The sequence below is a fragment of the Myotis daubentonii genome, chromosome 2, assembly GCF_963259705.1.
Source record: "Myotis daubentonii chromosome 2, mMyoDau2.1, whole genome shotgun sequence".
In the NCBI taxonomy this organism is placed as follows: domain Eukaryota; kingdom Metazoa; phylum Chordata; class Mammalia; order Chiroptera; family Vespertilionidae; genus Myotis; species Myotis daubentonii.
Genome location: NC_081841.1, coordinates 209,141,100 through 209,154,734, shown reverse-complemented (window position 1 = coordinate 209,154,734; position 13,635 = coordinate 209,141,100). Strand labels below are relative to the sequence as shown.

The 13,635-nt window shown below is 39.3% G+C and overlaps 1 protein-coding gene and 1 long non-coding RNA gene across 2 annotated transcripts in view; both read left to right on the top strand.

Annotated features, from left to right (window-relative positions):
* MSR1 (macrophage scavenger receptor 1) overlaps positions 1-10,569 on the top strand; it is a 69,119-nt gene extending 58,550 nt beyond the window's left edge. Inside the window, exons 9-10 of the mRNA XM_059685555.1 lie at positions 553-741; positions 9,603-10,569. Coding sequence (XP_059541538.1) covers positions 553-741; positions 9,603-9,736 — 323 coding nt within the window. The 3' untranslated portion in view covers positions 9,737-10,569. The remainder of the gene's footprint in view (positions 1-552; positions 742-9,602) is intronic.
* A 2,898-nt stretch (positions 10,570-13,467) lies between these two features.
* LOC132226465 (uncharacterized) overlaps positions 13,468-13,635 on the top strand; it is a 149,524-nt gene continuing 149,356 nt past the window's right edge. Inside the window, exon 1 of the long non-coding RNA XR_009451061.1 lies at positions 13,468-13,589. This is a non-coding gene — a long non-coding RNA (uncharacterized LOC132226465). The remainder of the gene's footprint in view (positions 13,590-13,635) is intronic.

The window sequence follows — 13,635 nt, the reverse complement described above, 5'->3', positions numbered from 1 at the left end:
TAAATTGTTTTGTTATAAAATTTTCTAAATAGTATGAAAAATCTATATAACATTTAAAAACTCGTAGCTGTTGAGTTTTAAAATCATTGAGATATAATCTTTGAAGTGTTCTCATATACACAACTTACATAAATGTTAAAACAGAATAGATTTTAATCTTCACCTTTGACTAATGCCATGTTTGTAAACTAAACTCTTAAGTGCATGATGCTAGAAAGTTTAAAATGTATTCCAATAGTTGAGCTTATTGAAAAAAAGTGCTAATATGATTTTTAAAAATATATTTTATTGATTTTTTACAGAGAGGAAGGGAGAGGGATAGAGAGTTAGAAACATCGATGAGAGAGAAACATCGATCAGTTGCCTCCTGCACACTCCCCAGTGGGGATGTGCCCTCAACCAAGGTACATGCCCTTGACTGGAATCGAACCTGGGACCCTTCAGTCCATAGGCCGACGCTCTATCTACTGAGCCAAACTGGTCAGGGCAGATTTTTAAAGCATTGTGAAATGGTGTTGATATATAACTAACCCCTGCTGACTTTTGTTACAGCTCCACCTCGGACAGTACGACTGGTCGGCGGTAGTGGCCTTCATGAAGGCAGAGTGGAGATTTTCCATGACGACCAGTGGGGCACAGTTTGTGATGACCACTGGGAACTACGAGGTGGGCTGGTCATCTGCAGGAGTTTGGGATACCGAGGTGTTCTAAATGTGCACAAGGGAGCTCGTTTTGGACAAGGTAATTTTTTTAAAAATATATTTTATTGATTTCATAGAGGAAGGGACAGGGAGAGAGAGACACATCAATGATGAGAGAAAATCATCGATAAGCTGCCTCCTGCATGCCCCCTCCTGTGGATGCAGCCCAGGCATGTGCCCTGACCAGGAATCTAACCCTGACCTCCTGGTTCATAGGTCAATGCTCAACCACTGAACCACACAGGCTGGGCAGACAAGGTACTTTTTTAAAATAAAATTATTATTATTGTTGAGAATATTACAGATATTTAAAATGTTTTTTTTAAATGAAGCATAGGCATTCTCTAATATGTAGAAGCAAGTAGAGGTAGAAACTTACAGCATAGGAAGAAAAATTGTGTGTAGGATTTTTTAAAATGGCCTTTCCTAGAAAGTAGAAATGAAGAGAAAGGGACATTTAATTTAAAATGACATATGCTCTCAACCTTTAATATGTAAATTTTATTTAGATTTAATTGGTTAGTTGCAGAGTACTAACATAGAGGAAAACAGAGTGATTGACAAAGTAGGACAAGCGAATTAATAAGGTGACTTAGAATCTATAAAGTGGACAGCTCATTTCTAATAGAAGGCACACAGCTGTCATCTATGCTGATTACTCACCTCGTAAGTGATAGATAAAAACTCTGCAGTTTTGGAAATACCAGTATGTGATGATGACCTGAATTCTTAGGATGTGTCTTTGTTGAAAAAATGAAATATAGTTTACCAGTTGTCTAGATAATTCAATCAATATGGACTGGCTGACTAGCTCAATCCAAAAAGAGAAAAATACTCTAAAATAGCTTTTATCAAGATGACTTACACTTTACGTTATCCAAAGAGTTGACAATTCTGCATTTAGCTTTGTATCTCTAAGGAACAAGCCTGGTGGTACAATTTATTAATTTCTTCTATCCCAGATGGTAAAATCACCACTGTTTCAACATTGCATTCATCTTAAGGCCTAGTCTCACAAGTAGAATATTCTTTGCCCCACAGCTTTTATTCATTCCTGCTTATATCTCGAGGGAGTTCTGGTCTAATACACTGGCAAAAAAAAAAAAAATAGTATAGAATACTGGCAAGAAAATGTTTTCTATTTAAATAAGTAATGAAACAATAGAGTTTAGTCTCATGTGAAATTATTATCATTATTATCATTTTTTGGCTACATGGAGGCAGTTTTCTTCAGATAACTGGCCACTTCTCTAAGATGAATGTTCATTTTTACTGAGGCTGTGTTTTAGGGTAGTCGGTGGTGCTATATGTTATACTAGAGTTTTATTGATAAAACAGCAAAGTATGCCAGAATTTTGTTTTCTGTTTACATTTTCAAGCACCTGCTGAAGTGAATCAGAAAGAACAGGCATTTGATAACGAAGGAGATGTGAGTTGAAACTTTAGTGCTGATACTTATGTCTCAGATTTCAATCTCTTATTTCAATAAAATGGGAATAATAATAATAAAATACCAAGCCAGGTTTATTTTGAATCTTAAAAAAGCTGGCATATAAAAAGTGTCAAGCCCTAACCGGTTTTGCTTGGTGGATAGAGCATGACCCTGCGGACTGAAGGGCCCAGGGTTCAGTTCCAGTCAAGGGCATACACCTCGGTTGCAGACTTAATCCCTCGCCCTGGTCGGGGTGCAGGAAGCAACCAGTCGATGTTTCTCTCTGTCTCTCCCCCTCCCTACCACTCTCTCTAAAAATCAATGGAAAAATACCCTCAGGTGAGGATTAACAACAACAAAAAGTGTCCAGTGCAAAGCCTGCCTAGTGGCATTGCGCAATAGAGGCAGAGAGCACCATCAGCTGTATAATTATAGGTTAGTTTCCATCCTCTGGAAGTTAGAAGGGCCAGACCTCTGTTGTATGGTACAGCGGCAGAGTGATGCTCCAAAGCTCACAGAGTTGAATGTGACTTCTTATTGAGCAGAGAGTGTGACTGCATGTACTAGATAGGAACCCAGATCATCTCCCCACTCCACCCAAGGAGACCCAGCTCTCGTCTCTGCTCACTGTGTGGAATCCAGCACCAAACAAGTGAGGCGTGATTGATTATGAGAAATTTAAAATCGCAAAGCAAGATGAGCTGGGAGAGGTAATAAAACTCAGGTTATTTATTCTGAAGAACAAGAGTCTGAGAAATAAATTTCACGATCTGCTTCGTTGTATGTTTTATTTTAAGACACAGGCTTACTTTGTAAGCTGATTTGGGATTAGACACAGCAAACAACCTTTTTATGTAAAGCTGCTTACACTCCCCCTTACTTTTCCACTCCACCTTAAATTTACAGTTTCACTGGGGGGCGGAGGGGGAGAAAAAGCAATTTTGAATGCAGCATAGAGAAGAAAGCAGAAATATGAGTGGAAGGGTTGGGGAGAGAAAAGGATGCATTAGAATTTTAATTATTTGTCATTTCTTAGTAAAGTAAGAAAAATTAGATGAATACTTTATGTATATATACCAGTACATTACTACCAACATTCAAACAGGAAGGAAAAACACTTGCATTTGTCTTCTTTGTATAATTCCCCATTAAAGAAAGAGTACAATTTTCTCCATGCAGTTTCTCCCTTCTCTCTCTCTCTCTCTCTCTCTCTCTCTCTCTCTCTCTCTCTCTCTCTCTTTTGAAATGGTAAACATGGCTACCAGAGAGAATCCTTGTTAGTGTTAAGAAGAATTAGTTTTGCAGCTGCAAGGAAAATGACTTATAGGAATAAAGCTTAAAGCATTCTCCTTTAAATAGGTTCCTCCATTTGGATGTGTCTTTTGCTAAAGTGGAATGTTCTCTCTCCGCCCTCCCCCCGCCCCCCCCCCCCCGCCCCGCCCCAGTGGACCAAAAGGTTAACTTAAGGAAGCACTGAGAAGCATTTTGCCTGTCACTGCATGGGGTCAGGGAAGGGGGAGTGAGTCACTCACTCCCTGTGCAGGCTCTCCAATCCCTTGTCCCACTGGCCTCCCTGCAGCAGCCTGGATGAGCTTTGTCAATGGTGGTACTCTGGGAATTTGTTCCAGCCTGTCTGAGCCCATATGCTAATGCGGGAAGCATAAACTGGGCCTGGAGCAGCCAGCTATCTCCTCTTCTCCTCCGGTTTTACAGAAGTTTGTGCTGAAGCCCCAAACTTGAGAGCAGAAACAAAAGACAATTCTAAGATAAATGTCATCTTCTATTCATCACCCCTTCCCCATTTCATAATCAAATTTCTAAGTGGAATTTAAAACAAATACAAGAATAAACTGAAGGAGATCAAAAATATAACTATACCTCTGAATTAAGCTTCAATAAATAGGAGTAAAAATAATCTCAAAGATAAATAAAATATCTCAATGGATAGGAGCTCAAATTCTTGCCTACTGTACCTTGCATAGTGACAGCTTTAAAAGACGTTTACATGTTGGATCTTATGGAACCTGATATGGAGCCTATAGAGTTCTTAGCACATCTATTTTGTTACTATGGTTAACAAAGACAGGATGAAGTAGGAATAATATTGTTTAGCAAGTGCTGATTATATGATCTCATTTAGTGCACATTGTGCCTGTGAAGAATAGATATTATAGCCCCAATTTTTCACAGAGAAAGTAAATAAAACTGTCAGCTGTCACAAAATTTGCCCAAGTTTATACTGCTATTATGATGGGTTTTTTTTGGGGGGGGTCTAGATTATTGTCATAACCTGTCTCTGTACTAGACAGAATGTTCTAAGTTCTTTACGCTTAAGAACTTCGTGTTGGAAGAGCTTGCTTCTTCAAAATCTTAGAATCCTAGATTTTGAGAGGTAAATGAAATTTTAGAGGTACTTTAGCCATATCCCTTTATTTTGCATGTATAATAAAGTAGGGAAAAGGAGTGGCTTCTTTAGGACCACAAAGCTAGAATCCAGAACTTTAGTCTGTTTCACCATTCTCTATTCTGATTCCCATTCCATTTCAACTTTGATCTGAAAACACAATGATTTTCTTGAGAGGCTGTTGACAAAGCACTTCCCTACTAGAAGGCTTAAAAGGGATACAAATTCATGTCACTCAGCCATAACTGGATTTAATTCACCTTCATGCAGAGATTGCTAACTGTGATTTTTACTTCCACAGAGATCTATTCAGCAGCTAGTTGAAAAATCTCATCACTTTGTTATGTATCTGGCTATTGTATAAAATCTGATTCCCTTTTTCCCCATAAAAGTTGTGGGTTAGTGGTAATTAGATTAAAAAAATTCAGAGTCCCTCAAAGAACAACACTGTCTGCTTTCTTTTAAAAGAAGAGATGAAGGGAAAATGGTATAATCTGTCAAACATACTCTCAAGCATCACAAACCAAGCTCATGAACCCCAGAAGCCATGGACAGTCTTGGAAGCCTTGATTATGTCTGCTTTGGGAACACCAAGACGGTTAGTCCCGACACAGCCCTAAAATGTTAAAGGCATTGAAGCTGTGTAGATGATTAGGTAGATGACAGGCAGACAGATAGATAGATGATAGATAGGATCAGAGAATGAAAACATCTAAAACATACTCGTCAATTTTGCATAAGTTTCCACTAAGTAGAAAGGATAGTTTGGAGGCAAAAAATAAAAATGACAGCAGCAGCAACAAAATCCTCGAGTAACAGTTATTACCTGAAGAAATAAAAACAAATTTGCTTTTTTATCTTTGAGGTTCACATGAAGATAAAATTGTATTAATTTTTTGCCACCTTAGCATTAATTTTTAATGCAGAAACCAATTTGGAAGGATATGGGAAATGTGTATTAAGTAAATTTTTCCCTTAGGCTCAATAGTCCTGACTATATTAACATAAAAATAAAATGACAAATCTTTGAACATTACTTTTATAACTCTATTTGGGCTCCTAGGTAGTCAATAAATATCTCCAAGCTGTAAAGGGGCTTATGTTCTGTTGCTGGCTCTGTTCTCTTTGAGAAAGCCATACATTCTTTCTGAGTCTCAGTTTATCTACCCATGAAATGGAGATAATTGCCATTATTCTACAAGATTATTAGAAGAGTAAATTTTAAAATCATATGTGAAAAGACTTAGTATGTTCACTGTGTCTGAGTCATTCCTACATAGAAAAGACCAAAGTTACCGGTAGCACAATCTGCTTTGCACAATAGTGGGGTCGGAGTTAGGACTTCTAGATGCAGGTGTCAGCCCTGCTGCTGATGACGTATGTGAGCTCAGTAGTTCCATTTGCCTAAAGCAGAGGTCCTTCCTGGGAAGTCAGTGCAAGAGAAAATGGATTTTGATTTTGTTCACTCATGTAGACACCCAAAACATCTGCTGAACAACCCAACTGAATAGTGCAGAGCATTGCAGTGAATCACTGATTAAAGCCTGGCTCTAGGCGGATGCAAGGGAATGCACCACCATGCATTAGCTATGTGACCTTGAGCAACGTTACTTATTGTCTCTGATTTTTACTTTACAGTAAAATGGCATATAGAAGCACTTAACATTTAAGGTTATTTGAAGATTCAATGAGATAACAGATCAAAAGTACTTTAAGTATTTCTGCCTACATTGTGAAGTCTTCAAAGAGTGGGCTGAGATATTCATTATTATGACTCCAGAATGGTATTCTAACATTCATGGATTCCGCTACTGTGGTTTCTAAGAACAGACAATCCCGGTATGAACATTTCAAGCTCACGTGAGCTCTCCAGTTCCTCATCTTACAATTGATCAGTCCAGGATAGCTTTAGCTTTTCCAATAGATTGTTTGAATCATAATGATTTAATTTCTGTTATATTAAATGAAAAATACAATGTTCCTAGTTACCTTGGTAATGTAAACCAAAATATAAATTTGTCTTATATTTGGATCTTTCTAGTGAAGGCACAAATTATACAAAAATTAAGTGATTGCACCAATTTATTTTACATGTGGAAATCAAAATTTCTTGTCTAATTCAAAAAGTAAATAAAATCATGAGTCATCACAGAAAATGTCTACATCAACATCCTATTAACTTACAGACTCTTCAATTTAACTTTCACATTTCTACTAGACACGATTCTAAAATGTACTTCTGATTATGTCATTTCTTGTTGTGACTCACAATATAAAATTCAAAATATTTTAGAGTGTGGTCACAGCTTCCTATCAGTCTTCCTTCTTGCTCATTAATATACTTTGTGTTTGGATGCCAGGAGACTACTCACTACCCTAATAACTCCAGCATGTTCATGCTGCCCCCACTATATGGAATGACTTCTATTTTATGCATGGAAACCTCTATCCACTTTTTAAGATTGGGTCAAATTTCATCTACATTGTGATTACAAAATTCCCAATATCTGCTAATTTATTCTTATATTATACATACATATACATAAATAATCATGCACATATTGTTAACTTATGAAGCTAACAGAATATTTGAAAAATCAGGAAGAGCGATGTCATTGTATGTGCTTTACATATGCCTCTGAAAAACAAGGTTTTATTTAACTCTGTTTTACAGTGACCCAAAGATCTGTTTGTAAGTTGAATTTAGTATTTCTAAGTATGTTTCATATAGCTCTTGTGACAGAAAGAGGACCTTTTAACATATTGATCCAAATGAAAAAGCCCTCCACCAGTTTGCAAAGGTGTTTGCTGAAATTTAGATGCTAAATCAACAATTTCCTGGTGGCATGAAACGTTCTTGAAAATTCATTAGGGGGTTTGCCATATTGTACTAGTATGTTTAACAAAACCCAATGAAATCATTCATTTAGAAGTTTTCAAAGGTTCTATTTCTAGCTGTCGTAAGCGTAAAAGAAAGGAGAACTTTAATAAATGAAATTTAGGAAAATTTTTAGAAAATATTCTAAAGACATTTCCAAACCTTTTTTAAAGTTATCTTTTCTGGCAATGAATTCCTTCCAAAAAAGCAGTTGTTTTCTTATTCATGATTAAAATAGCATCCTTATCTTAAAAGTGGCAGTTCAGTTTGTTTATTTAGATGAATATCTTCAAGGCAGCCTACTGCTGACAGCCATTGTTTTTCCTTCTAATGTGTTTGAGGAAGAATCAGAAAAGGGTGTAAGCTTTGCCATTTTCTTGTTACAGTATTTGCCTGCCCTTGCAAAGAATGCAGACTGGTGCAGCCACTGTGGAGGACAGTATGGAGTTTCCTCAAAAAACTAAAAATGGAACTCCCATTTGACCCAGTGATCCCACTTCTAGGAATATATCCCAAGAAACCAGAAACGCCAACCAGAAAGGATAGGTGCACCCCTGTGCCAGGCCAGCACAGCGAAGGGTTCAGTGGGCCTGAGGAGGGGCATCGAAGGATTAAAGAAAAGACAAAGAGAATAAGCTGGGTCTAGGTGGATCTCCTGTGCCTGGCTAAGGCCACAGAGAAAGATCCAGACGGCAAGCTGAGCTTTTATTTTATAGCCAGAGGTAACAAAGGTAGTGATCACCATAGTTAAAATGTTCTTATGAGTTTCACTTGTTTTGGCAGCACTTGCAGCACCTCCCACAGCCATTAGCTACCCAGATAGGATCTGGGAGCTTCATAAGGTCAAGCCTAATTATGCTAAGATGGCTGTGTCCTCTAAGCTGGGACTTGTTTGTGGCTTTGCCAACAGGTCAGTCCAAGGCTTAACTCTATAGCCGCTCCCTACACACCCCTATGATTATAGCAGCACAATTTACAATAGCTAAGTGCCCATCAGCAGATGAGTGGATTAAAAAACTGTGGTACATCTATACAATGGAATACTATGCTGCTGTAAAAAGGAAGGAACTCCTACCATTTGAAACAGCATGGATGGACCTGGAGAGCATTATGCTAAGCAAAATAAGTTAGTCAGAGAAGGATAAATATCACATGATCTCACTCATTTCTGGATTATAATGAACAAGATGAACTGATGAACAAAAACAGATCCAGAGACAGAGGAGCATGGATTAGCCAGGGGTGGGCAAGCTTTTTGACTTGAGGGCCACAATGGGTTCTTAAACTGGACCGGAGGGCCGGAACAAAAGCATGGATGGAGTGTTTGTGTGAACTAATATAAATTCAAAGTAAACATCATTACATAAAAGGGTACGGTCTTTTTTTTTTTTTTAGTTTTATTCATTTCAAATGGGCCGGATACGGCCCACGGGCCGTAGTTTGCCCATGGCTGGATTAGACCGTCAAACCTCAGAGGGAAGGTAGGGGAGGGTGGGGGTAAGGGGAAGAGATCAACCGAAGGACTTGTATGCATGCATATAAGCCTAACCAATGGACACAGACACCAGGGGAGTGAGGTCATGGGGGGGGGGGGGCAAGAGAGGAATAAGGACACATATATAATACCTTAATCAATTAAAAAAATAATCGATGGTCTTCTTACAGGACAGTTTGTAAGACCTTCACTGGTAGTAGTGGTTTTAGGTTAATTAAAAATAGATGATATATTTGGGAAACCGGGCCCATGTAAATTAAAATACTAGAGGCTAAGAACTCCAGGATACCTTATGATCCAGGTCTACCCCATATCCATACACTTGAATCATCAGGTCATTGCCTATATCCATTACTACTGAATCTTATTTCTTTCCTTATTTTTAAAAATAAAAATAATTTGCCAAATGCTTAGAGGAAACCAACCATTCTTTAATCTGTAATTTTGTAGAACTGTGTACCTTTGTTACAGCTCTTACACTTTGGATTTCAGTATTTTACACATCGACAAAATATAAAGTTTTCTGGGGCTGGGGATTGATTTTTGAATCCTAATAAAGAGCACAGAACTTGTATATAGACAATGATCAACACATTCTGTTAAATTAGTGAGTAAATAAATGGCTTTGTTCCACTCAAATATAAAAACTAAACTATACGCCCTAATAATGCAATTGTATCTGATTTCTGTAGGTACAGGTCCAATATGGCTGAATGAAGTATTTTGCTTTGGGAGAGAATCATCTATCGAGGACTGTAAAATCAAACAGTGGGGTGTAAGAGCCTGTACGCATGCTGAAGACGCTGGAGTCACTTGCGTTTTATAACATACTAGTGACCCGTTGCACGAAATCGTGCAAGACCCAGGACCTCTCCCCCTCCCACCTCCTGCACCTTGGGACCACCCCAAGTCCCAGAGTCCCACCCTGCATGGCCGGCACACCACGGGACGGCCCCAAGTCCTGCAGTGCTACCCCGATGCCCCACTCCGGGCCATGCGGAGCGGCTGCCAGGCCCCACCCCTGCGGCGCACGTGCAGGGCTGAGGAAACCCTGACAGAAGCCGAGTGAAGTGGCCCCCGGGACCCTCACCCCCCCACAGGGCTGCGGGAACCCTGGAAGAAGCCCTGTGGAGCGGCTGCCGCCCCCACCCCCGCTGTGCTCACATCCATCTTGTGATGGTGTTACTGTGTGAGGGTCAATTTGTATATTAACTCTATTATATAGGATTATATTTCACTCACATTTATGTAATTGCTGCAAAATGATTTTTATTACTTTTATCCATTAAAATCGGTTTAATGAATATTTAAGAGATTAAGAATATTGCCCCCAAATAAGGAATATTTAAAAGTCACTGGATAAGCATATTAACAACCTTCATACTTCCTATATGTTTGTTTTTGAACCATTTTAACATCTAAGTTGTCAAATGGAATTTTATGATTTCTACATTGAATTAAATATACTGAAGTTTAAGGCTTCTAGATTACAAATGTCAGTAATATGGAAACAATTTCCATTAATGGTTCCAATTTATATCTTCACCATGAGATTGCAATTTTTGTCATTTTTTTTGTCTTCTTTGAAATCTATTTAGTTGATTTTAATTGAATTCCTTTCTGAATAATGAGAAGGTTGAGAAAACTTCTTTGGAGCCAAGTTTGCAAAAGCTTTAATTCCTGCATATTTTTTTAAAAAAAATTTTTTATATATATATTTTATTGATTTTTTACAGAGAGGAAGGGAGAGAGATAGAGAGTCAGAAACATCGATGAGAGAGAAACATCGAGCAGCTGCCTCCTGCACATCCCCCACTGGGGATGTGCCCGCAACCCAGGTACGTGCCCTTGACCGGAATCGAACCTGGGACCTTTCACTCCGCAGGCCAATGCTCTATCCACTGAGCCAAACTGGTTTCGGCATCCTGCATATCTTTTAAAAAAGAATCTTATCCAGCTGTCACGATGTCGGATGAGCAATAACTTGTCTGTAAATGGTAAGTTTCGGTCATGTACAATTTTTATCAGAAGGTTTTACAAGCTCATGTATTAACATGAGAAATGACATGGTTAATAGCATAGTTATTCTATATAATAAAAGGGTAATATGCAAATTGACCAAACAGTGGAATGACCAGTCCCTGTGACGTGTACTGACCACCAGGGGGCAGATGCTCAATGCAGGAGCTGCCCCCTGGTGGCAGCACTAAGGATGGCTGACTGCGGCTACTCCCACCCCCCACAGGGAGCTGGCTTAAGCCATGAGTCAGACATCCCCAAGGGCTCCAGGCTGAGGGTCCACCCCCCACCCTGAGTGCACAATTTTTGTGCACTGGGCCTCTAGTTAACAATAATAATGTGGTTGTTTTACATGGGAATGCATTGACAGTTTTTTTTTTTAAAGTATATTTTTATTGATTTCAGGGAGGAAGGGAGAAGGAAAGAGAAACAAACATCAATGATGCGAGAGAATCATTGATCAGCTGCCTCCTGCACACCCCCGACTGGGGATAGACCCCTCAACCCTGGAGTGTGTCCTGACCTGGAATCAAACTGTGACCCCATGATTCATAGGTCGACACTCAACCACTGAGCCACGTGGGCCGGCTGTATTGACAGTTTTTACTGAATCATAAAGTTAGTTGAAAGCAGGACGTAAGACAGTGATGGAGAATCTTTTGAGGTCAGCGTGTCAGCATTTTGAAAAACCCTAACTTAACTCTGGTGCCGTGTCACATATATAAATTTTTTTGATATTTGCAATCATAGTAAAACAAAGACTTATATTTTTGATATTTATTTTATATATTTAAATGCCATTTAACAAAGAAAAATCAACCAAAAAAATGAGTTCACGTGTCACCTCTGACACGCGTGTCATAGGTTCACCATCACTGACGTAGGAGAACAGGCCCACCTTTGCCAGATTGTGTGTAAATAACTGATGGATCAAAAGTGTCGTTTTTAACATGGAGCTCAGGTTGTTATGCCTTTAACTTAAGTTGAATAATTACCTGTTGCAATTCTAATACACTGTGTTTAAAATGTAAATGGGCCTCCTTACTCCATCTAAACCAACAGCATGCTAATGTCTGAAGTGCAGAAAGAAGTGTCAACTATCCTGTCTTTTTCCATGAAGTCCCTGCCTCCCACCACTATGCTGGGTTTATATTGCATCCACTTAGCTATGCTAGAGCTACATTTTTCCAACATTCCCTTTCCTGCATCATTCTTGCTGTCATGGACCACAGAAGACATGTTGCGTGGGATTGAGAAACCGTGTGTAGCCACAGCCATCGGTATCTTTATGCTCAGAATGTCGGGCAGGGGCCGCAGAGCACCCACAGCACACACAGGTTGTCCCTGCTCTGCTGGCTGACCTGGTTTACTGGACAGAGTGCCTGTAGCTCCCCAAGTCCCCCAGGTGCCTCCTTCCGTGTCCCATACTCCTAGGCCCGGTGCATCTTTAGCTCACTGGTGAATTCGCTGCCTTCTCCTGCGGCCACTGGAACCAGCAAAGCTGGAGGCAGTGAGAAACTGATGCAGGTTCCAGCGCATCCTCATAGCTCCCATTTTGTCCCGGCTGTCTCCACGTTCATGTCCATCTTCCTTCCTAAACTGCCACCCTGCTGAACTCAGACAACCCAGCAGCAGGCATGAAACCAGCAAACATTTCTTAGACTGCTTAGTCAGCAACCAACATGCACAATTGCACAAGACCTGATGTGTTGAAGGGAATAAAGGAAGAGCTGCTCTGCACCAGGAGACATGAGGGGCCTTAGACAGCAAAGTAGACAAGAGAACATGGGGCATCCAATAACTGCATGAGCCTGATATTGAGAATCTTCTAGTTAATAAAGAAATGAGATTATTTTTAATTATTTTGGCTGTTTAACTGTGCTTTCTGAGGTTGAAACACAGGGCCCAGGTTTTTAGAATTACATCGAGTATCAAACTCTTCTACTGTAGGTTTTTCTACAAAAATGTCAAGTACACAAGTGATTTTTAAAAAGGAAAGATACTGTATTATTGTTAATAACTCTAGAATTGAATGTGACCCTTAAAGCTCTTTGAAGTTCCCTGAATGAAAAACGCTATTACACTGCTAGCTAGAGTAATTTCAGGTAACGGAGGAAAAAACAGACTGAAATACATTTGTTAATCACCCATTAAGAATCTCCCTAGGGCCAAGTAAGTTCAATCAAACCTGTGAAACATTCCAATTACTTTCAGAAAAGTCTTTGATGCTTCATACTTACCATAATTCCCTAAAAAGACTGATGCAGTTAATGACATAAATTATTCTTCTATTTTCTTTTGTTAAATTCATAAAACAGTCCTGTTCTAAAGGTTCAACGAATAAAGTGAAAACAGCTACTATTCTGAATTAGGGCTTATAAGGGAAGGCAAGCTGGCTTTCAGAGAACCAATTTGTCTGATATCCAGGTCAGCTGCCAGAGTGATCAGAGGGTGAAAAGGAATAACCTGAGAGAGTTCAGATTAAAAATAAAAAATAAAAAAAAACAGGAAGGGGGAGAGAAGGGAGACGGGAGAGGAGGAAGGCGGGAGGAAGGAGGAGAGGAAGAAAGAAGGACTGGAAAATGGAAGAAAGGAGATTCAAGGAATAACCAATTTGCTAATTGTCACTTCACCATGCGTCACAGGTTCTGCATTAAAAGGTAGGCCAGTTCGCGATATTTTTAAACATCTATACTGAAGAAGTGA